This window comes from Pygocentrus nattereri, chromosome 1 (assembly GCF_015220715.1).
Source record: "Pygocentrus nattereri isolate fPygNat1 chromosome 1, fPygNat1.pri, whole genome shotgun sequence".
Taxonomy (NCBI): domain Eukaryota; kingdom Metazoa; phylum Chordata; class Actinopteri; order Characiformes; family Serrasalmidae; genus Pygocentrus; species Pygocentrus nattereri.
Window position 1 is genome coordinate 36,628,425 of NC_051211.1, and position 25,973 is coordinate 36,654,397.

Sequence of the window (25,973 nt, forward strand, 5' to 3'; positions counted from 1 at the left end):
TGTCTCCCTTGCTCTCGCTTTCTCACATCAGGGGGAAATGGATCCGTCTAATTCCCACAGAGAAAGAGGATTATCCCGAGGAAAGCATGGGTAATTACCAGCGCAGGGATGGCCATCCTGTCCCCCTCTCCACGCATACCTGCCCCTGTCCAGATTCTTGTCAGGATAATGGATGATACATAACTCTGTGAGGCTGGAAGTCCATCTGCAAAACTGGCAAGACTGGAGCCACGGAAGATTGACCTGTTAGGAGAGCTGAAACTGAAGTTTGAGAACTTCCATACTAGACATTTCTAGTCCTAGTAGTGTGTTCACACTGCGAAATGCTATGAGACATAGATTACTGTTAACACCTGGATAATGTAGTAGTATTACTGGAAAATTAAAACATTACACACAGCAGCTGCGTTCTGTAAAGAGGAGGCCAGCAAAGGGAGCTTTCAAAAAACAAGAACACTGATGCAAATAAGTATTTTTTATTACTTTAAAACTGATGGTTACTTACATGGAGCATAAAATGATGGGAGGTACTGTGTGGTAATTTGTAATTTCCATTAAATGTAAAAAATCTAGTCAACATATCTAATGTTTTTCTAGAGATTGTTATAAAAATAATATATGATTATTTAACTTCTGTTTCTGTACTTTTTTTTTTTTTTTTTTTTTTTACTTATTCTAAGTTTTTCTCTGTAGTGCCCCTGTCATAGAACAAGAATAGCATGTAAGAAGTATTATAATCTTATAATATCCTTACAGAAATATTAGTAAATATTGGAAAAATCTGATAGATTTAGTAAACATTAGATATATTTATCCTGCCTTCCGCCCGAAGACTGCTGGGATAGGCTCCAGCACCCCCCCCACGACCCTGACGGAGAAACGGCTTAGAAAATGGATGGATGGATATATTTATTGTAGATTTGGGTTTCACTTGCCAAGCGGTCATTTTCTTTGCAATGTGTTTGATTTGAGATAGTACTATCCTACAAAAATTCAGGTACTAGATAGTGAAAATAGCTCAACACAGTGCTGCTTAGTGCAGTGACACAGTCTGTCAGTGTTTTGACTTTTGTCCAGTGTGTCTAGACTGAAAATAATTCATTCAATATCATCATTTACAGAGGACCAGAGGACCATTCCAATTTTTGGAACATGGAATATCTTCTCAGTTCCATGTTCTTGAGTGAATTAAATTATTGGTCTGTTTTTGTTTTTTAGCTTGAAATTATCTGTCTGCCTGAATCTAACTGTACCCGTTTTGGTCCAGGTGAGCACTGTGAGGTGAACGCTCGCTCAGGCCGCTGTGTCCCAGGTGTCTGTAAGAATGGAGGGAAGTGTGTGGACCTGCTGGTGGGTGGCTTCATTTGCCAGTGTCCAACGGGAGAGTACGAGAAGCCCTACTGCGAAATGACCACACGCAGTTTCCCTGGCCAGTCCTTCGTCACTTTCAGAGGCCTGAGACAGAGGTTCCACTTCACTGTCTCTTTCATGTGAGTAAATGGGTTACACTTAAATGTGACTAAGCATTGTTACATGGGTTTTAAAATTTCAAATCGAAATTGAAAATTAATGCCATGGTTTTTATTTTATGCATTTTTTTTTATGTCAAATTAAATATTAAGGTTGTGGTGTTATAGGTATGAACTAACAATTGAAAAGGAGAATCAGAGAGAGAGAGAGACAGGAGGAAAGAGCAACAGAGAGAGGGAAATCTGAAAATAATAATGAAAAATACTAACACCGAAAGCTAAACAACCTGATCTGTAAAGCATCACGCTAACAAGCGAGGTAGAGATATTCCAAAAGAAGCGTGACACCTGAATGGACACTGCCCACTGTATGATTTTGTTAGATAGACGGTACTGTAGGGAATATCAGCATTTGTGAGACTGTCCGTTGTTGGCTCGGTTCTTATGGCAGGACATCACGGTGATTAATCTGTCTGTTTATTTTAGAGTTCCTTTTAAGTCAGAGGTAGCGTATCCAGCGTAATAAATGTCCAGAAAGGGTCAGTGGAGAAATATGTAGGCTCCGCTGCGGTGGCTGAAAACAGGATGGAGTCCGTGTAGAGAGAGCGTATCGGTGTTTTGCTTGGTCGACTGGGTCTTCCTGCGGAGCGCCTCCTCTGGCAGCTGTGCCCTGACTCCGCTGCCCTCTCCACTGTGGTCCAGAGGAGAGCCGCCCATGCCAGAGGAGCCGTTTCCTGTCTAAGAACCACTGGCCTTACGCTCACTTCCTCTCTCGCCTTCCTTCTTGCCTCCTGTCTTACTCCTCAAGTGCATTTTATCACTGTCCTAAAAAAGTATATCATAAAACTCAGAGCAGGTCTTCGCTATGGTTTTAATGTCAGCCCATTTTACCACATTTGTTTCTTTTCTGTTACACATCAGAATTTCACTTACTTTAAGAATAGTCCATTTCTTATCCTTGAAAAAAAAAGTGTCGCTGACATTATTAGTTTTACACAACTGTTGCTTAAGTAAATGCAATGCATTATAGCATTGTCATTAGCTGTCATTAGCTGTCATTAGCTGTCAAAATGAGCCTTCTGTGTGTCACCTCATGTTTTAATGATTAGAGTCATACACTAAGATAAGACAATACGTACCAGCTTGATTTGAGCCTCACAGAACACAAGTAAATGCTTCTTTGAGTGCCTCTGTATATCACGTAGCATATTTTCTGGCATGGCAATTTACACAGGAATAATATAACTTAGTGTTGATTCTATTTTTTTACAGTAGAAAAACCACCACAGTCTTTACTGCCACAGGACTGTGCAGTCCTTAAAATTTACTGCTATCATAGATATAAATCGCTGAGAAATACAGGTAATAAGTGCTGCACATTATGAACAGATCCTGTCCAAATAGTACTTATAAGGGATACTAAAAACATTGTAGAAGGAAAACTGTTAAGAGTTTTTATTGCATGCAATATAAAGTTTTATTTCACATCATTTTGGCCTATTTCCATTTTGTTGCACATGAAACGTTTGCGCACTGTAAAGTACAGCTGAAATTTTCAAACCATGTGGCAAATATTAATGGAAAATTGCTGGAAAAATACAGAAGCCGAGGTTAGAAGTTATTGTGTCATCTCATCTGTTGTTTCATTTCGATTCTCCAGGTTTGCTACACGGGAGAGAAACGCCCTGCTACTTTACAACGGCCGCTTTAATGAGAAGCACGACTTCATCGCTGTGGAAATCATCGATGAGCAGATTCAGCTCACCTTCTCAGCAGGTGCGTTTCTAAAGTGACTCTGTTTTACAGCTTGTTAATACTGAATCACCACCAGTGACCTCTTTTTTGGCCCAGTAGAACAGCAGGGCATGAGTTCAGCTCCACTAGATGACAATGTTTTACAGTTTTTGTCTTTACCGCAAGTGTAGTCGATCAATTAAGATGACAAGTTGTTATTTATAATAATGAGTGGACATAGAGATAAAATTCTGGCTTTAAGATGGCTACTGCTGCTGTTTTAGCTATGTAAGGTACTTTTGTCCATGTTTTATAGATGGAAATGTGCCATACAGTTTCCATTAATTTTCTCATAGCTTCAAAACAGAAGAAGCAAACTTTGGGTTGAGTACATTTACAATAGAGGAAAAATTGTGTAAACTTGATTTTCTGGCAAACTATTACTTTAACTGAGTGTTGCAGGTTTGTAATGGATGGGCTGCGTTTCAGTTCACAGATGTAATGTGATGCTGCTGGGTGTGTTTATTGGGGGGGTTGCTGAGCAGTAATTTTGTCTTTATGAGCTGTTAAATATCCACACCTCCACACTTGCACTGGTCATTGGAAATAGCTAACTCTACTGTCCTACACTGTAAAACAGAGATGAGAGATTCCCCAGCATAATAAGAAACATATTTATTATCTAAAGTGAATTATATGTTTTTTAATGAGCAAAATAATAAAAAACGAACTGAACCTATAGAATGTATAGAAAATCCTATGTGTAGACTCGCAGCAGATCCTCTGGCCCGACCAAAACTGTGCTAAACATTCGCAAGTCATTTGTCTCTCGTGTGTCCATGTGCTTATGTCTGTCCTATAAGTGTGGTAAATATTACATGAATATTATGCTATCTTTCACACTCTCAGTACCAGTACCTCTGGAGCTGTACAGCAGGAATTGCCCATTGCTCTTGTACTGCACTAAATCTAATAAAACTGAACTAATTATTCTCTACTACTTCTCTACAAGCATGTCAATATGCGTGATATGCTCAGAATGTATTCCGACATAATTTACCACTTTAGCTGTAATATATTGTTGTAGCGGCTTAGAAAATGTGTGTGTGTACATTGTTGTATTACCCACCCAAGACACAAACACAAAGGCACTTGCGTTCACAAGCACAATCACATATATGCATATCTAACATGCGCATTTCTGAGCTTCCCATAGCCACATTTAAGCCACAGTAGACATGCAAGATTTCTCTGATGTCTCCGCTGTTTCCATAAATCTTCCCCATAACAAAGAGACAAGGACAGCACCATCCTGTGTGGTTTGTTGTCTGTGTTCTAACCAGTTAGAGCTTTGCAGTACCACACAGCATTTTCTTCCACAAGAAGTCCTGGTGACATCAGCATGCAGGAGATTATGCTAAACTCAAAATTAATGAAGAAAACTTGGAGAGTGGCTCAACGGGCCTGTTGAGATAGCTTGCGAACCAGGCCACACTGTTTGGTTACTGTTTACTGATTCTTTTGTCACTGCCTGCCAAGCAGCTCCTGCCCTTGGTAAATATGGCCCTAAAGCCAGTGTAAATCTCTGTCGAGGGTGCTCCATAACCATCTGAATGAACTCTATTGATGGCAAAGAAATCCCTGCCACTTGCATGCATGATGGATTGCTACAGTGTGAGCTTGCTTTTGTGCTCTTGCCACTACATGACTCCAGACCGAACCAGTGTGTTATTACTAAGCAGACAAAAGGGAAAGAAAGACATATTTGATAAAAAGAACTTGCCAAAGAATAACATGCCATAACATACTTTCAGCAGTTTGGTATGGCAGTCCAGTCAGGCCTGTCACTGTTGATTATATTAGTGAGCAATAATCTGCTGATTACATTGACAGTTAACTGAGTAGTTAAAATAAAGTTTTTAAAAATGGGCTAACAATAAATACGGATTCATGAGCTTAATTAATATATATATATATATATATATATATATATATATATATATATATATATATATATATATGCAGTAGAATAATTAAAATTGTACATCGTCAGGCAAACTGCAAACTGATCTTTCATTGGGAAGGTAAATTTTAATCAGTTATTTTTTTTTAAGTAATTGACCTTGAGTAATCATGTTCATGTTTGCCCAGGATGAATTTGTAGTTTGTAGTTTTTCTCTTTAATCATGTGTCTCATTTATTCCCTCAGGAGAGGCTAAAACCACCGTGGCACCTTACGTACCTGGTGGAGTTAGTGACGGCCAGTGGCACTCTGTTCAACTCCACTACTACAACAAGGTAAGAGGCTGCTTGCTGCTCTCTTTCTGTTTATTCTCAGCCACTGCACAGGTCATTCAGTTCACTTCCACAACCTTAGCCCTGTATCAGTGTAAGTCTGTATGTATGTAAAGCATCAGACTAGGTTAATTGCTTGAACTCCATGGAAGTTACATTCCTCGCTCTCAGTACTTAGATAATAGTCACAGAAGTTAATGATAATTCACAGTAGTCACTAAACAATAAGCCTTAACGCTACGCCAGGAGTAATGAACATGTGCACTAAATGCATTTGCTCTGAACAACAAAAGTTGCTCAACGTTTAGTTCAGAGTACCTCTCAAGCTGAGAATAGGCATTTTAAGTAATTTTGTGGAAGAGTACTCCAATATGAAAAATAAAGAGTAACTGATTACTTGAAAAGTATCAAAAGTATCTAGACACCTCTTCTAATTAGCTCAGCTACTTTAAGGTGCCCTCATTGCTGATCAAATTGCACACATGTAGCTTGTATCATCTCCACAGAAAAGCATTGCCAATAGAATGGGATGCTGTGGAGCTGCCGTACATGACCCTAAATTCACCATGCCCAATGCCAGGCGTCAGCTAGAAGGGTGTAAAGTCACCCTGCACTAGGCTGCTGAGCAGTGGAACTGTGTTCTCTGGTGTGATGGAGATCCATCATCCAACATCAGTAGCTGACCACACTAATGCTGCTGTGACTGAATGCAATCAAATCCTCATGTGTTACAAAATAGATAGTTATGTAACGAGTGCTTTGTTGATTACCCGTGCCCATCCCTACTTAAAATACCAGCAGAAAGACTGTATTTTGTCTGGAGGCCACTGCGTTCATGTAAAGGTTGAGAACCGTCACAAAAGGCGCAAGCATCTTTTTTCGTTCCTTTGATTCCTCTTTCCTCTGACCCCGCAATATCAGACGCCGAACACGCCATTGGGACTTGCCAAACTCATTCCTTCAGTGTGCTACAGGCTGGCTCATATTTCACAGACACAATCTTACTGCACTATCTCTGATTCTGGGTCGTTTTATTCTTTCTAGCACATGCTAACAGATACGAACATGCTGGTATAAAGGGCGTTCCTAGATCAGCTTCTTTCGTAAGCTTGATCATGAACACAAAGCCTGGTATATGGTTTATGTTTCTTAAGGACTGTTATCCTGCTCTCAGTGAGTGTAAGTTAGAGCCCATTCTTAGAGCCTGAGACAATGAAGAGCTCTCACGTTTCAGTACCGGTGCAGTTAACATCCCTCTAAGAAGCTGGCGTGCCCTTTACTGTGCTGATTTGAATTGTTAGGGCCATACCATCAACACTGACCAGCTTGTATGACAGCTATGGTGTGTATTTGTTTATTCATAAAGTTGTGCAGCTTTGAAAACTTCTTAAAAGGGCAAGAGGATTAGAACTGTTCATTTTAGGACACATTGAATGCATTGAGTGGTAAAAGGTCGCAGTTTGAAACAGCAGTGTTGTACACAGTGTAGATCACTGCCTACTTGTATCTGTGTCGTCTGCAGCTGTTGTGTTTAGCAAGATGTTGCTGTAGAAACCTTTGCGGTCGATTTCCATACTGCCTGTCTGGGCAGGGTTGCTGTTCTTGTTGTTTGTTTTCTTATTTTCGTTCTCCGTGACCGTAACAGTTGAATACGACTGTTACACGCGCGTACACGAACACACACACACACACACACACACACACACACACACACACACACACTCACTCTCTCTCTCTCTCTCTCTCTCTCTCTCTCTCTCTCTCTCTCTCTCTCTCTCTCTCTCTCTCTCTCTCTCTCTCTCTCTCTCTCTCTCTTCTAACATTTTTAGGAGTAGTAGTTGTGCCCAAAAGGTGGGAAGGCATTGCAGATTCAGACTGAGGTGTTTATATGCTCACTCTATTCAACAATTTGATGGAAAATCTTCGTTTACATGCGTGCTAAAAGTAACACGGTGGAAAATGACACGCACGCGTGGAGAACCACTTAAACGTTACCATGACAGCGAACATCATGTGAGGTCCAGTCCGAGTGAGATGAGTTCCAGTTGGCGCGCTTGAGTTTTTAATTACTTTAAAACAATGTCAGTCTCAGGAAAACATGCTTTACATCTACTTATTAAAGAAGGCCGAGAGGAAGACGTCCTGTTCTGAGACACACAAACTGGACGCCCGTCCCACCACCGTCTTTTAAAGCTCAATGCATTAACTCGCCATGTTGAACATTATGAACTGTTGCTATGACGTGACGCACATGCGCAGAACGTATTTACACAGTCAGATTGGAAGTGTAATCGGATTCAGGCCTTTACATGGCCATTATTCTTCTATTTAACCGATTATTTTCAGGATTATCAACCTCGTTCAAACGGATAGAAGTTGTGTGTGTGTCTTGTTTTGCATAAAGAAAACCAGGAAACACTTTACTTGATGCCTGCTAAATAACACTAAACAACATAACACTAAATAACATAACTGTGTCGTAAACGGCACATTTCATTAACAGTCATGGGTTGTCCTGGAAGATTTTATTCTTAGTGAATATATTACTGTTAATTGTCATGACAGATGTCAGTGTTTGGTTATATGTTTTTGAAATTAGATTCAAGTAGTGTACCAGAATGATGGTGAAAACTCTAGATCTCTGAGGGTTAATGGCAGTAGAGCTCCACTTGCCCTACCCCACTCCAAACCGACATACACACACTGCGACAGGCATGCAAGAGATGCTCTGGGTATGTCACAGCCTGCAGCTGCCAGGGTTTATGGGTGGTGATTTACAACACTGAATTGTTGACACATGCACAGGGTGCCTTTCATTTGTACTTCGGAGGCTGAGAGTTTGTGAAGATGTCCAACAGCTGGTAGAGGCTCTGTGGCCGGTCAGGTGGGGCGCCATTAAGAGCCGTCACACAAGCAAGAGAATGACAGCAGCAGGTCTGCTCGTCTGGACCTTAAGATCCGTTCAGAACAGTGACATAAATGTGACCTCATACTCATTACTGTTGTTTAGAAAACTTAACCTCAAATTTGACCACAGTTCAGTTCAGTTCAGTTCAGTTCTGTTCTGCTTGGTACAACACAAAATCATAATTGTAAATCTATATTTAAAAACATAAGTAACTTTGCCGTCTTAATTTTTTTGTTTTATTTTGTTGAACTTCATATAATGGGTTAACAGGATGTAACGCACATGATAATTATTCACAACTTACTATTTTATTAAACCAGTTTGTTTAAGCTAAAATTGTTCTAAGCTGAAATGTTTTTCACTGTTTTTACATGTTCAGAATTTTATTTTGGACATAAAAATATCCAAAAACAGTAACTTTAGCCATTGACTCTGAAGTTAATGAAGTTTTATGGCCACCTACACATCATGATGCCTCAGTGCATTTTTACACCCCTAATTCAGACATTCTTCTGTAATCAGATGAAGCGTTGCAAGCTTACCGCTCACCCAGCTCAGGCTCAGAGAGCAATCTGACTAGATTCTTGTGGATTTCTCTGGAATCTGTCTGTACTTTTGCAACCTTTTGCAGCTCTGCTGAGCTTAAGAGCACTCATATCATAGGAGATGAAGAAGACCAGCCATCGTTAATGCCCCACCACTGATTTCTGTGGTCAGAGGGTGAACGTATAGAAATGCACCAAAGCACCCTCTTCTGGTCTTTAGAGAAGTAAGACTGCCTCTGCCCTGACCCTTAGTGGTCAGAGGTTCACACGATCAACGACATGGTAACACACACACTAGGTAGCAGCCTTTGTACTGATGATTTAGCACTTGCTCCGTTTAGGAAATTCTGCTCTGGGATTCTTGCTTTATTTGAGTTGTGAGGCTCCTCTGTGGGGTGACGGGCAGTTTGGGGCAGCTCAGCCAAACAGGAAGGCCTCAAATGGAAGGGTATTCTTAGATGAAGAAGTTTTTGTTTCAGTTTTTGAAGTTTATGTGGTGGGAAGTGGACGTTGTCTCTTAGGGAAAGATAAAAGTGCTTAAGAGGAGCCCTGGGGAGAAAAGGCCCATCATTGTAAGTACTCCTTTGGGCAAGTGCAAGTACTTTCCAAATATCAAACCTCACTTTGACTAGCACCTGCAAGTCAGCTTAAGTCAGCTTTCGTGATACTTCTTCTCTCTGCTGTAAAACATTCTCAGTAAAGCCCTGATGAGAGTTCAGAAGTCATATTATGTGATAAATTCCATCATAAGTATGAACATATTGCTGATGTTATATAAAAACCTTGTAACTTAGTTTTTTCAGTTTTTACTGTTAACATTTCAAAAGGTCCAGTTCACAGTTGATACAATTCATATGTGGAAACAATGTTACAAAGAGCAGCCTCTTCGTATATATTGAAGTTATAAGGCAAGTTTTAATCTGGATGTTTTCTTGAGACCCTTTCAAAATACAGTGCATCCAGTCAGGACCAAGATCATTTGCCTTTCTTAAAGGCACAAAAGGACAAAAAGATCTTTTAAAAATGAAACACATATTTTGTATACATCCATGAAGGCCATGCACAGATTTTAGTGGTGCATAACAGGTGATAACTTGGTGCCCCATTTGTGCCAGTGATGAAAATCTACTCTTTGGAAATACAGATCACCAATGCTTCAGTCCTTATGGGACCGTTTACGGGTCTCACTTAAAAGAAACTGCTCTCTTTATTGCAGGTGATTTGTTGTGATTTTACCTTCTTTTATCAAAATACATGGGGAATAAAACTTTATGCACCCTTCAGTGGCTAAATCACAACCCGTTTCCAACCCATTATGCTCTGTGAAATTTAATGATAGGCTTTTTTTATATGAAAATTGTAGGTTTGATCATTTTTGAAAAATTATGATTATATTATATGTATATAAAGGAAACCCAAAACGGGCCAAAATCCAACAACGTAAACCTATCAGCCACAATATGTTTTACACATATTCATTTGATGTGCTTTTAAGGTTAAGACTTTGGCTCAGTTGCTCAGCAGGGCTGTGTTTGATGAAGGCCGACTGCAGTTCTTCACTGAACTGCCTTCTAGAGACCAAGTGCAGAGGTTATCAACACAGACGCTGCTGTTAAACAGTTTACTGATGGTGCATTGGTACCTCACAGCTGTGTCTGATTTTACTAGTGTCTGCTCATAATTTTAAAGAGAGTTTCCCCACCCCATCCTCGCCCTTTTCACACACGTGAACGCACACACCTGTAAGAAAGGAGGAACAGGGGGCTGCTCCGTTAGACTCTAATTGAGGCTTTCTCTCTGGTCTACCCAGGACAGCCTGCACCTGCTGGACGCCAGTGGGGTGCTGCGTGTCCCGCTCTATACAGCCTGGCTGGAGCTGACCCATAAGGAGGTACAGTAAGCTGTCCCATAGTCTAGCTCTACCTGTACCATGGTGATGCTGAATGACCTCTAGCTGTGTCCCTCTACGTTTCGCTGGCCTTTAGGGGCAGCAGTGCTGTTTCTGGGTCAGTTTAGATGTGGACAGTTAAGAAATACACACCCGTTCTACTAGGCCAAGAGCGTCCTGAAAATAGAACCACATGTCTGTCTTAGGCTATAGACGTATAATTTGTATTAGAAAAGAACTTTGCCAATATAAAGACAATAAGGTTTTGATAAAATTTGAAATATTTTAAGAACAATTGAAATATTTGGAATACACCAAGTACTGGGTTCATATAGAACAAGATTAATAACAATTCAGCCTATTAAATGATCCTGTGGCAGATTCGTATATATGGATGGTTATTATAGGTCTCTGGCTTAGGATTCTGTCTAAGAATGTCAAAGATTTTTATCTTCAGAAAGATTTTGCAGGTGAAAAAGAGACAAAGGTCAAAATTTACAAAATATAGTTAATTTTATTGGTTACACTTAGATTGGCTTGTGGAATCATTGGTCTTTAGAAGAGTGTAAACTTCTTTTTCTTGGTAGAAGAAATGTTTACATCGTAGAATCTCGCAAGGTATTAACAGTATTATTGTTGAGTTGCAAGTGGCAAAAGCTTTCAGACGCAGCACACACATATCATAGCATTCCGCAGTAGTGATACAGTAGTGATAAGGGAATCTTATCAGTTTCAGCCGGTATTTATTTTAAAACAAATAGCAGCGTCAGATACGTTGGGCTACTGTGCTGAAATATCACTGTTTTATTCATTTTACCACATTTGTAACTATATAGAACTAATTGTAATGTGTTTTCTTAATGCTCATCCAGGTGAATCTACTCCCACTGTCTACATTTTATGAATGTTTGCGTATTAGCATCGGCACATATTTACATGAAAAATAATCAAATATTTTCTTCAGCCTAAAATTCCTATACAAGTGTATTTGTAATGAGTAGGACTTACCTTCTTTAACTATAGTGGTCTCATATCTAGCATTATAGTTTATATAACATCTTTTCATAGTGATAGAATGAGCCACAGTCAGAATACTTGTATTTACAGTTCACAGACACTCGTCTCTAACAATTTCTAAAAAGATATCTGAATTGGTTGATCTTTTTAAATAATCTATACATGCAAAAATTCAATGAATTTTTGATTGAGGTCAATTACAGTAATATTACTACAGTGATGTACTTAGTAAATTTCTCATGCTATTTCCAAACATAACAATAAAAATAATTTTTGATGTACTGTTTTTTTTATTGTCTGCATTCCTCTTTGCCATAAATAGTCCCAGATCGTCCCAAAAGCAAACTGAAGTGAATTGAGCCGAAACAAACTGAACCATAGTGAAATTTGAGAGTCGCATTGATTCGATTCCTAAAGAATTGTCTTCAAAAGAAATTGAGCTTACAATTGTATACCTGAGTAAAATGTGTAGCACAAACCTGTAAAAGAAGGAAACAACAGACGAAAGGAAGGAGAGGAGAGGCTGAAGCACAGGTGTGTGATTGTTGTACGCAACATGGGGCTTGAATTGCAGCAGGTCACTAAACCACTCTAAAGCGCTCTATAGCAAAGGGCATCGGCTCTAAAAGCTGGTAGAACATTTCTCTGATGACACATTCCCCTGCCAGCAGTGGACCGGTGACCACTGGAACAAACGGTATTAAAAACTGTCTGGAATATTATCTGCTCCTGACACCACCTACCCTCACATGGAACACCAATGTGGCTTTTGGCAGTGGCAGGGTGTGCCTCACAAGAGATGTTAAAGAACTGACCAATACTCTGCATTCGGAGAGAATGAGAGAACGTTTGAAGGATAAACCCTTTGCTTTTAATGCCAAATGAGCCTGTGGTAACATTCAGAGGGAGGGTTAGGGATGGTTTGGATGGTCTATTTTTCTTCCTAGTGCTCTTTTTAGAAGAATGTAACATTAAGTGGCTCTAATGGATCATGGCAAACTATATTTTCTTTGCTTTTTTTTGTACATAATAAATGATGTACTACACTGTAGTTGAACAGTGTGTTCTTAGTGGCATTTTAGTCCAAACTGCTTCTTCACTGATGCACGTACTGGGCAGCCAGTCAGAACAGAGGTCATTTACATATACCATGTCTTAAAGTTACAGTAATGAAGACAGCCAATTTGCTTTTAACAGATAAAGAGAGGTTGGAAAAGGACGGACAGACTTAAAGAACACCGCACCTCTGATAGGAAGGAAGCATGCTGTCATATCAGCTGGCACAGCTGAGTCACCTACGCTCTTACAAGCTCAGAAGAGTGCCGAGATAGGTGTCACTGCAGGACAGACACAATACAGATATATGTAGAAGATTTATGTGTAGTTTTTGTGCTTGAGAGAGGTGAATGTGTTGTGTGTGGTGTTGCAAACCAGAGATAAGCTTGAACAAGCAATTCAGTCTGCATGTCCTGTTGATTTTTTTGCTGGGACACACGAACTTTGTTTTTACATGTAATAGTAAAATGTTCCATAAACAGACTATATCTGTTCTTATATACACACAGTATATTGGTACCTATATGTCATAATGACATGTAAATATATGTATGTAATAATCATAATAATATGCCTCATGTAATATGTATATATTTAATAACCTGCGTTCGTGTTTCTGTAGTTGATATTATGCCCCCATATTAAGAATATGAGGGTCTAGGCTGGATTTCTCTATGAAAAAAATTCATAGGATTTTAGAAAATTGCCAGTATGTGATAAACAAAATGGTTCTAAAGCCAATGTTTTGTTGTACAATGTAAATTTTTCCTCTGAACATCATTGGATCCTCTGAACTATGAGGTTATTAAGGTATAGATGTGTTATATTTATGTATGTGCCTCTGTATATAATAATAAATAGCCCGTATGCATTGAATACAAGTGTGTATATGTAATAATCATATACCCCATGTGTGGTGCATATAAGTACTTATATGTAATAATAAAATGCCCCATATGTGTCATACATAAATGTAAAAAGATTTTATTACAAATATAATTTGTTATTAGAAATGACATTTTTATTATTTTATTATTAAAATGTTTCAGCAATATTAAGGGCGGCTGCAGTGTTCATGCTGGCTGTGAATGCTTATGGTTAGCTCCAGTGCCATATTCTTTCATAATGGAATGTGACTGGAAGTGGAATGTATTAGTTGGACATGAATCACTCAGCTTTCTGTTAATCCTCCACTTCCTTGGAATCATCTAGACTGGTATCTAAACAGCCCTAGGCTTAGCTGTGGAGGCTAGTTTGCCTTCTTATAATGCAACCGTCCACATGCAGAGTGAGTGAGAGTCTACTACAGATTATTTATGTTGGCATTACTACATATGAAGATGTTCTGTCATCCAGGATTAATCCTGGTGTGAAAGATAACTTCACTAATTTGTCTGACGTATCTGCCGGTGAACGATTTCTTTGTAGAGCCTGTTTTTTTTAGTTTTTTTCCTGAATATCATGTGAGATTGCTCTTCTTTTTGTCATCTTGATGATCTGTTTATTGTCTTTAATCTCTTTAAATGTCACAGATAGTTTAACTACCATTTTAAATCAATTACTTCTGATGCACAGCTCATTAAAGCAAGTGGAGAAATTCTGTGTAAAGTATGGATTCTAAGCTTCTAAGAAGGATTACTGACAAATGTGCCCAGTGGCTTCTGACTGCCAGGGGACCTTAAGGCCACAAGGCTAAATGAACTGCCATTGAAAAAAATGATAAATGTCCTTGCCAGTAATTAGAATAATTAAAAATAATTAATAACCATTACAAACATGCTGATAATATTAGACCATTTTACCTTAATTAGGAAGTGATACATTCATTTTTTAAGTATTTTTTTTTAGCCATAAATTAACTATTTATTAAAATTATTGTTAGGGGTGAAGGGGTCTTCAGAGGCACTTGTGCCTAGGTGCCTCTAGGTCCATCTCTGCCCACCACCCTCAGTGAAACTTTTACACCTTGCTAAAGAAGTGACGTGACATGATGACATAATATTTTACCTTAATAAAGAACACATATAGGCTATCAACCAAGCCAAAACAAGGTACTCCGTTGGTAGGCTGTCACATATACTGTGTACAGGTGCGCTGTCCGGCTGTCCTGCTCTCATCTTTTAAACAGATGACTCTGTTAATATCCCACTACAACTCCATCAGGAAATCCCCACTTTCTGCCTTCATCTCTCTCTCTTTTCCTCCTTCGTCTACAGACGACACCACTTCACTGTCTCTGAGTGTGAGATTCCTCACACTCTGCATAGCGTGACTAAACACCCTGCTAAAGTGAGCCTGAGACAACAGAGGTTCCCACGCATGTGTCTTATCAGCAGTGCTGGTTGCAGACTCTATTCAGGCTGCCTACTCATCTAGGGCACTTCTTAAGATCTCATTAGTGATTAGCTTGCATGAATCATTCTCTGATATCAGAGAGTGTTTCTAATATAAGAATATAGGACTAGGAGATGCGTTAGGGTTGCACAGTGTGTTGTTGGTTAATCATTATTGCAATATTTGCAGCACTATGAGTTTAGAAGGCTGCAAGGAACAACAAACAAGTTATCAAACCATGTAGACAAACCACCTTTACAGTAATACCGTATGTAATCTGCTGTTGGATTTCTAATAGTCTGTTGGCGCTAAGCTAATGATGACATTTTTTAGTTGTTCTAAATTAAGCACAGACATTTGAACATCGTAAAAGACCAGTTTTTTTTATTTGTAGCATTTTACAGCTATAAGCACTTTGTTGGCTCTGGTTTTAGCGTTAGCTTTCCTGGCTGTGGTGTTAGTGTAAGCTTTGCTGGTCCTGGCATTAGTGTTAGCTTTGCTGGCTATGATATTAGTGTTAGCTTTGCTGGCCCTGGTCCTAGCATTAGCTTGGCTGGCCCTGGTGCTGGAGGTGCACAACAGCTTGTCAGGTGAGATTTGTGTTTGTAAGTGAGGTAAGCCGAAGTGAAGTGGACACCGGAGTGAAACCGGAGATGGCTGTGTAGCCTTTTTCCTTCTTCCAGGTTGTTCGGAACATTAAAGGAACAGAACAGGACAAAGGCTGCTGTCCGTCTGCATCTTTCTGGAACATGGCCGAGCATTGATAAACGGGCCGCGTTATTGAGACACGTCTTCTGTAACATATAGGACTGAAAGTGTGGCTCATGTCCTGTGGGGCAGGGAACAACACAGTGCTAGCTGTATGCCCCGAGGGTGTCTGTGTGAGTGTGTATGTCTGTATGGGCCAGGTAGGTTCCTTTTAATTATTCACTGCTCTAGGTTTACACTGCCACAGGGAGGGTGAGGTAATGGTGTTTGAACTTTGTGTAAAAAGGCTTGGGGGACGACACTGTTGCAACAGAAGCAGGGAGATGTGATGTTCACGTGCAAACAGGCGTATAATACTAGTCAGTGTGGACTTACCTGATTGAATATTTTTCATAATAAATGTCTTAAAGACACGTTGATCTAAATGCTTACACTTAAATGTTTGAAATTTGTTTCTGAATATGAATATGCCTGAGCATGGACTCATTTCTGGAGCAGAAATTTACATTTAAAGGGCCTATTTCTCATATAGCATACGATTTGTGTAGGTTTATGTATCAAAAACTTAATCATTATTCATTTTTACATGACCATTTCCCAACCTCTCTTTACTCATTAGAATTAAGCAGGCTCTTTTTCGTACTGTTCCTTTAGAAATGATATGTGTAAATAACTTCTCTTTTAATTGACTGTCCTATATTGTGCCTCATTTACAAAGGCAGAAATGCTCATACCTTTAACATAAATGGGCGGGGCTGGACTGCTGAAGTTTGAATTGGACAATAATGTGGAATGGATGGGGAAATTAAGTTGCAAGAAGGTGCTTTAGGGGTTACTTAGCGTGCCAGATTTGATCCCTAGCTGTAGGAGTAGGAGTTAGTGTGTGCAGTCATTGGGGCTTCTGAGAGTGTGGTGGCTTCACAGAAGAGGCATGGAAGAGGTAAGAGAGCAGAGGGTGGGAGACAAGCTGCATTTCCTCACTCTAACCCAAATAAAATCACACGCTCTCGCTCACTGCTTCCTTTATTATGAAAATAGCCCTACCGGCCTTCGACGCCTCCGTTGCGAGTTTCCTGCAGTGAAGCCCCCCTCTCCAGGACACACCAGCACACACTCAAAATTCATCGCATTCTTGGCTGACGTCCCTACAAATGTGCATTTGCAGTATTTTTCCTTCAGCAGAAAAAAAAGCAAATTTAGACAATTTAGTCCTTACCCCAAATGTAGTTGATCAGCCGAGATGTGTGGTGTCTGCTTCTATAGTTTTGCACTGGAGCTACAAGGCTAATGTAACAATCACCTATGGACAAAAGTATGAAAGGCTTCAAGATCATTGCGACTACTGGTTTTAGCTGTGCAGCATGCAGCATTAGTCTGTTTGAAATTCCTGAGATTGCTTTACAACACAACACAGATTGACGCACATTTTATGACTCCAGATGCCAGTTAGCAGGCTAAAAGCTTCCCTACTTTTTAGCTACATTAGCCTCCTAGCTTCAGTGCCAAACTATAGAAGCAAAGCCAAACACATTGTGGTTGATTAACTGCATTTGGAGTAAAGAACTAATTGTTCAAATTTGGCTTTGAACCGATTTGAACTGGTTGAATAGCTGGATATGAAGTAGCGTGATAACATTGGTTCTCTTGCCATTTTCATGTCTTTCTTCCAGTTTCGTGCGTAAGATGAAACTATCTGTAGTGCCCGTTCCCTCTAATCCCAAACAACAAAGTTGCCTTCCTGCTGAGTGACAGGCCGAATGGGTGTAAGAGTATATTTTGGCTTGTCAGTTTGGGCTGTCTTAAGGCAGTTTGTCCCAAAGCTGAGGCTTCCGCACAACTGTAAGTGTCAAATCAGAAAAGTCTTCAGAAACTTGAGCTCAGCCTCTGGGCAAAACAACTGAGCTTCACAGCAGCTACAGTATGCTCTCATGTAAAAACTTGTGGAGAGCAGAAATGTAGCTGGGTTTTTACCAATAACAGACAGACTATGGGCTTTTTCACATGTCTGTCGTCCTGTAGTGTTTGGTTCTGGCTCCCTGTTTCTAGCAGGTCCTTAAGCTTATGTCATGAACACTGATATTAGGCTCTCTGATCTGTAATGCTTTTTGAACTGCTAGAATTAACCCAGCCCTCTGAAATGATTTCCAGTAGGCTATGTAGATATGCTGAGACTAGCTATCAGCAAAACTAGCATAGCTAGCACACAACAGTGTAACTAAACCCAGACACATTATGAGTCGGAGGAGTGGTTCATGCTAACACGCATTACAGAACGTGCCGTCTTTTGAGTTAAAGATCCAGTCAACTTGTTAAAGGAGTATGCTGGAAAATAACCACCGTTGTTGTGGAGATACGCACAAGCATAGTAGCCAGAACAACCTGAAAAAAGCCAAACGACACAAGATTTTAGCAATGATTTCAAATATGTTTTTGAAATGTGAGCCTGGCTTGTCATTTTCATATTTGTATGTCTCTCCTCGCTCAGGTAGATAGGAGTCTGGTCTTGTAAGAGTGGAATAACTGCCTGAGGGCAATGCTAAGATGCCAAGTGGACAGATAATGACTTTACAAGGAGTTAACAAGGAGTTATTTCATGGCTGTTTAGAATTGGGTTTCAGTGTAAATTCAGTATTTTTTAGGTTCTTGTATCCAACTTCCATATTCAGAAACGGCTGAATCCTTATCACAGTGGAGTTTAAAGTTGGTATACACTCTGTCTCAATTTCTGCCTCTGTCTCTCTCTCTTTCTCTCTCCCTCTGCCACCTCCTGATCTCCTTTTTCTCCCTCTTTGTCACAAGTTGTGGGGATCAAGTGCGTTGCCATGGCGCCAGCAAGCCTATCGTCCCTAGAGACAAGCGTTAGGAGATGAAGGGGGGGTTGTCAACACCTGAAAGGGCGGAAGAGAGAAAGACATGCGGAGAATGAGAGAAGGAGAAAGGGAGAGAGAAAGACAGTGAGAGGAAGAAACACTAGAGGTCTAAATGTTGTTGGGCTAGTGTAATTAGTGTAATAAATAATTAATAATTAAATTAAAAAGGAAAGACCCTCAAATAACAGACAGTTTTAAGAACACCGAGTGTGCAAACAGGAGCTTTCTGCAATTGACACATCCAGATATGGGTATGCCATTGTTCATATATGATGGAGGGCAGCATATCTGGATATAGAAGAAAGTGATGGTATGTTCATTGCATGCCTCTTTTCACTTCACTTGCAGGCAGCTGAGTAGCTGTACATTTTACCAAATGAAGGTTACATTGTAAGGTGTCAAGTCGATATTCATTGGAGTTGGAATGCTGCAGCCAGGGGCGATCCTGTCCTGCCTCAGTGAGCTGACTAACACACGCTGCTATTCAAGGAAGAACTTATGAGCAGATTGGCCTTTTGTAGAACAGTTGTGATCTGACAGCTGGACAAATAGTCTCATATCCACTATAGATCTCACTGTGTTCCTATTAAGAGTTTATATGTGTGTGCGTGTTGTCTGCCTGGCTGCTGAATTTGTGCACATCTCAGTGTGGGACCCCCATTGGCCACATCTGTGCTGAGGCAAATCTTACAGGACCCGATTGAAACCTGATCCGACACCTGCTGTTCGCTCCCACACCTTACTGATAAAAACACCACCAGATTTGATCTCATAGGGGAGCAAGTAGTAGGGCAAACACAAACTCTCATGTAGACCACACTCATCAAAGCTCTAATGATGGCAGTAAAGCTAACAGCTTTCTCTGTTTTATTAGATTAGTATTATACTGTTTAGATTATGGCCTCTGTATGTTTTTAATCTTCGTCTTGATATCAGTTTTGATAATGAAGACGTCTCGGAAGGCTGTCATATGTAAATGAGCCCCTGATCCATACCAGTGCTTTGAACATATTGGCCAGTCATTCCAGAGGAGTGTTTCTGTGGATGATTTGATGAATCAGTGCGTTCATGTAATCTAACAAAAGCACATTATTTCAATCAAGATAATGCAGACCAGCCTTCGACCATGTCTCACTATTGATTTAATAATGTGTTTATAATGCATATCCGTTTTTGACCATGCCATGTTATTGATTTAATGTGTTTATTATACATTGTAAGGCATTTTGTAGATGCAATTTACAACATTATAATCACAATACAGGTATTTTATCCATAGTGCTAATTCCGATAGGAAAGTTGAGGTTTTTAAGTTACTGTGTTGCTCCCCAGGGCGGCAACCTCATACAAGCTGGCACCTGTTAGTTTCAGAGGCCAGAGGGCACAAGGCATGCTGCTGCAGATTCAGGGGTGTACATATATAATTTCATATGCATTTCATGCTGTATAGAGCCTTAGAACAGGAATTGTTGCTTACTATATTACAATACACTATATTAAAGTGAAGCATGTTTATTTTCCTTGGTCCCACTTTATATTAAGTGTCTCTAATAACTGTGTATTTACACATATATAACATATGCAACAACAATGTAACTACTGATGATTTAGTCAGTGTTACTGATGGAAGACATGAGTCCAGCCTATATAATTACACATGTGTGTCAACTTCAGTTGTGCCTCATGTATACAAGTGTATCTTCTACACAGGAACTTTCCTGTAGTGTAGAGTTAAAGTTACACCTAAGTGGTCAGTTCCTGTGTAGTTGTTATGTAGGTACTGTGTAATAATGGAGGGGTAATATAGACTTTGCTTTGGGGTAATGCAGCACATTTAATTAATTTCATAAAAGTTATATTAGAGGATACTGTGACCCCGGCTGTACTGTCACATCCACATACATAGAAAACGGTTTGAAGTTAAACTGGTTACAGTGTCACAGCACTAGCAACATAAATAACTAAATGTTAGGAAAGCTGGCAGATACAGTGTAAGTGATGTCATTACGTACATATTACACAAGTTATTGCATACTTCCATTTACTGCTGAAAAAAAAAGTTCTGGAAAAAACTTCTGTTCCAGTCTGATTAGAAATGTGATTACATTTGTGTTGTTACCCTCGTGTAATTATGAGAGAGAATACTATTAAGATACACGTGTAATTGCATAAGGTGTACTTGTGTAATCCATTTGTAACAGTAGCTTAATCATTAGTAGTTATGTTGTTGTTACATATGTTGTTCACATGTAACTGCGCAGTTATTAGAGACACAATATAAAGTTGGACCTTTTCCTTCTCTTGAAAATCTGTCATTTTTTTAGTCAAACCTGGAAATAAACATCATTTTGAAAAAATGTAGGTAAAATGTAAAAGAAACATTTAAATATTCTATGTGATTTGTAGGTGACTATTCAAAGTTAAGCACGTTTATCTTTGAAAATCAGATTCCTGTCTTCCGTTGAAGTTCATGTTCAGGTGATTCTCCAGTGGATTTGATCTGATCATCAGAGGCTTTTGTACAAACCTGTAGAGTCCATGCCAAATATTATTGAAGCAAAAGGGGGACACACGCTTTTTGTAATGAATTCTTTTGTATTAAATTATTGTTTATTAGTGGCACCTTTAAGACCCCACTGTATATTTTGATTGCACAGACTACAGTGGGATTGATCTGTGTTAAGCTTATCTTTCTCTGTCTCTCAGAAGTTTAAGTAGCCTAGCTTCTGTTTCCGGATAAATCCAGAGGTGGTGCATGCCCAAACAGGATTCTTCTCGGCACTTATGCTGCTTGTTTGGCATCCCACATGTCTGTTACCTGCCAGTATTGGTTGCCGCCAAACCACCTGAGGAGAGTCTGGCACAGGCCTCAGAGGGGCCACTGATTACTTGCTGCCTTTTGAACATGTTTTGATGGGTCAGATCCACACCAGAGTCCGGGATAACCCCAGCTTGGTGCCTGTGGTTCAGGTGTTCAGATTTGGAAGTGATCAACCCCAGATGAGTCATTCTGCTGCCAAATCATTGATGTTCCACCTAGCTGTTGAAATTTCATGTTCATCACCGATTGAACATGGTTGTTTATTGTCTGACAGAATAAGACTTAGTTTATCCGTGAAAACTACTAATCTAATCTACCGATAAGGACAAATTTGATGCCTCGGGTGACTCTGGGTAATGTTGTACTTTTGCTGCTGTAGACACAGGAGGTTTTGTTTGTTCTTTTACCTGCTGAGTGAGAGCCTGTCAGGGATGCTAATCCAGTGCAACTAGACTACAGCTCTGACTGGTGTTTCGGTCAGTTTGAGGAGATGCTCAGTCCTAATACATTCCTATCTAATGTAAAATGCTATATCTGGGCTTTATCTAGACTTAGTAAAGCTAATTAATAAAGACTATGACAAAATATGCGCATAATGATGTGGCAGTATTCTTATGGCACTGTGCTTTCTGTAACATTCTTCAGCACTGTTCTCAGTGATTTAGCCACTGTTTATCATTCCTTTCTCTCATAATCTTTCTGCTGGAAGACTGTGTGAAAAGAAAAAACAGTGATTTTCCCCTGTGTTAGTAGCCAGCGTGTTGTTATTCTACTCCCCTGAGAGCTTGATTAAGAGGCTAGATAAATGACTCTGTGAAATCAAGCGCTCTGGAGCTTAACTCTTAAATCAAAGCTTAGGGCATGCCAGTGAGGCTGACTCGCTTGACCCTGCCTGTTGTTGACTGTGTCGTACTGTACGGTACATGGTACATGCTTATGAGGGAGCTGGCACACGCTCAAAAGCGCTTTCAGCTTCTGAAGGAAAACTAGCGCTACTGGAAAAGAAAATGCATTAAAGTTTACAGTAGTTTGTAAACTTTACCTGAACATTTCCTTGTTTTAGTTTAGAGGTAGTTAGGATTCATTAGGAATAGCCCTAAGACAGATCTTTTAATTTCAATAAGTTTAAAGGCTGTGGTTTGTTAATAGTATAGTAGCAAATAGTAGCAAAAGTGCAGGAAAGCGAAAAGTCTAATTTACAGATTATTCCCTTTAATGCAGTTGAAGTCAATCAGCAAAGACATGCTTAGTGTGTGAAATTTGCTTTTTTGCTGGAGTAAGTGACAGAAGCTTATATCCCAAACTCTCAGACTGTGTCAAGTTGATAAGTAGTCTCAAACCGACTTGCTCATGTAGCTTCTGATACTGTATAATATGCTATTGTCTAAAAATGGACAAAAATACATTTAGCCGGGCTAAAAATGGTGTAAGTTGCCAATTTAGCATATTTTGGAAATGCTGTTGCCACAGAAAGCAGTTCATATGCAGGAAGTGGGGGCTTGTATGAGCTAGAGTCTCTTCAGTGTGTTAACCGCAGCTAATAGTTGTCCTTCAGCAGAGTTCTTCCACTGGGACGTGCGGGACAGGTGTTCCTTTCAGACCCTCATACAACAGAGGCACTCTGGGGCTCTGGAAAGGGGAAGGATGCTAAAAACAGTCCCCAGCTAAAAACTGTATCTCTGGGCAGGCTGTGTGCCAACAGCCCTGGCCTGGCCTGCATGGAGCTTTTTGACTTTCTTTTTTTTCCTCACTTCTTTGAGCAGCACTTGGCCTAAAGCCATTGGGCTTAATGGGATTTCAGTACTGGTCACTTCCCTACAAAGAGGGCAGAGAGCAGGACGTGATCTCACTGCCCTTAATGATATTGCTGAACTGGGATCAGTCTAAATATGCCTATGATACTGTATGTCATTCAGGTGAACTCTCTGCACTGACGTGCTGTTTAAAGTGCTAAAAATCTAAATATAATTTAATCCCAGGAGATGTTTGGTGTCAGAAGTTGCTTCTGTAGTTTTGCACTCATTAGTTTTTATGCCAATTTAACATAGCCAATAAGCACAGTGCAGAGTGGGTGCTTAAATTATTATGCACTTTCCTCAAACCATGTGTAGTTCTTATGCAATCTCAAATTGGCTTGTTTGCTTGGATTCTGACATTGTATGATTTATTGTTATATGTAAAAATGGACAGAATTACATTTTATGGCTAAAAAAAGTCAAAACGTTCACATTTTCCACCTAATTAAACCAATGAAATGTAAACAAAGTCATGTGAAGTTGTTTGATGTGATTGCTGCAATATAGAAACACAGATTTCTTTATAGTGGCGGTGATAGGAACCAGAGGCAATGATGTCTACAGTGCAAATACAGCAAATGTATTATCCAAAATGAGAAGTGAACCTACACGTGCCTTCACATTCGTATTTATTGGTATTTTATTCGAGTTAATGACAGTAAAAATAGGTTCTCTGTTAATTTCACCTCACAACGCCCTTCATGTACCTCCCCACCATGAAAGGCTTTTAAAAATATGTTTTACATTAAAATCTTATAGTAATAGTGTCTCACACATCAGTCAGTGTATTCATCACCATTTTATGTATTAACCTGTTTGGTTTCTATTACTAACACTGTGAACAATTCTTAGTCTGTACATTTTAAAACAGACAAAATCACATGAAAATGTTTGTGTTTAAGTATTGAATTAATTATTTAAAAAGCAGTGCATTTCTTCTTTATCATAAAGCTCCAGTGCAAAACTAAAGAAGAATTCATATACTCAAATATGTCCAAATGTCCCAAATGTGTCTGAATGACATGAGACTGACTGTTAGCCAGTTTTGTTTTGTCCGGTCTCCTGCCTTAAAGAAAAAACAACAACATGGCTGAAGATAGCCATCTGGATAATAACTCACGCCCTCATATCCTGCTGCTAATACGCTGAAAGAATGCACCAAAATACGAGTGCGATGATTTAGGTCTGCTCCCATTAACCAACTATTTTAAGTACATTCTGACACATAGTGACACACTCAGCTCTTCAAAGCCTTTGTTTGCTCCGGTCCCCTGATGGGACGTCTCTCGCTGACCACACCTCAATGCTTTCAGCCATCACATTCTCTCTGCTGAGGCACTTCCTTAGGAAAAGAGATCAAATATACTCACACACATACAGAGAGAGAGAGATAGACAGACAGAGAGAGAGAGAGAGAGGAAGGAGTGCCTTTGTTTGTGAGAGACAGCGGAATAAAAAGAAATGAGCAAAAATAACCAGCAAAGTCGAGCGTCAGAGGGTTAAAATTGTCTAGTTGTTGAAAAAGGCTTTGGTGGAAAAAGAGAGTGTTTTTAGGTGGTGGAAAAAGGGACAGGGCAGTAGGAGGGCAGTGATAGGGCTGATAAAAGCCTCACTGCTGTGGAAACTGTGCTGGAAATCAACTCAAATAGTGTAAGCTGTAAGGGTGGGCAGCACAATTCCTGAAAAAGATTATCACTATGAATTATATGTATTATAATATTTACTTTTTGTGATTTCTGTGAACAAAGTAAAAAAAAAAGTTTAACAATGAATAAAATAAGATCATGTTGTAATAGACTCACATCCAATCAGCTACTTATCACTAAGAAGTTTATGCAGTTGCTGTACACTGGTTGTTATTGTTTACAGACTCTCTATAATCAGTCTAAATCTGTCTTTGTGATAAATGCAGTTGTTCAGTGTTCTGCAAGTGCTAACAATAACAAAAACTCTCTCTGTTTCTCGTGCACTCTCTGTGCTCTTTTACACTCCTTTCTCTTCTCCTTTTGCTTTTTTGATGTGTGAACTCTAATTTGAGTGAGTGTGTGTTAAATGGAATTAGACAAGATGCCCATATCTGCCCTCAGCCAGGTGCTTACAGCCAGCGTTCAGATATCAGTTCAGACTCAGCCTCTACTGTAAACAGTCTCAGCTTTCATCTGTGTGTGTGTGTGTGTGTGTGTGTGTGTGTGTGTGGTCAATGTTGTACATTTTCAGCACATTTTCCTGACTTTCCTGAGCCTAAACATTTCATAGTGTTTAATTAGGAAAGAAATATGCCTCAACATTTGTAAGGTAGTTGAATTTTAAACAAAAAGTTAATTTTTAACAAAAAGTGGCTTAGGATCTGTTGACTTGCTATTTGAAGTTCAATCATTTTTTACAGTGCAGGGGCAACAAAAGGAGCAACAAAATGCTCCTCACAATAGAACGATATTTAATAAAAAAAATTGAAAGCAAAATCTGTTATTTTTGGCTATTAGGTTTGGTTTAGATACATCATGTAGTACATAATGAATATATATGGGATAT

General features: G+C 39.5%; 1 protein-coding gene across 4 annotated transcripts in view; it reads left to right on the forward strand.

Moving 5' to 3' along the window:
- celsr1a (cadherin EGF LAG seven-pass G-type receptor 1a) overlaps positions 1-25,973 on the forward strand; it is a 118,316-nt gene that overhangs the window by 52,565 nt on the left and 39,778 nt on the right. For 3 of the 4 annotated variants that reach the window (XM_017697017.2, XM_017697016.2, XM_037537301.1), the window contains exons 3-6: positions 1,268-1,490; positions 3,130-3,245; positions 5,413-5,501; positions 10,762-10,842. In XM_017697017.2, coding sequence (XP_017552506.1) covers positions 1,268-1,490; positions 3,130-3,245; positions 5,413-5,501; positions 10,762-10,842 — 509 coding nt within the window. The remainder of the gene's footprint in view (positions 1-1,267; positions 1,491-3,129; positions 3,246-5,412; positions 5,502-10,761; positions 10,843-25,973) is intronic. The other variant, XM_037537323.1, reaches the window with a different exon arrangement.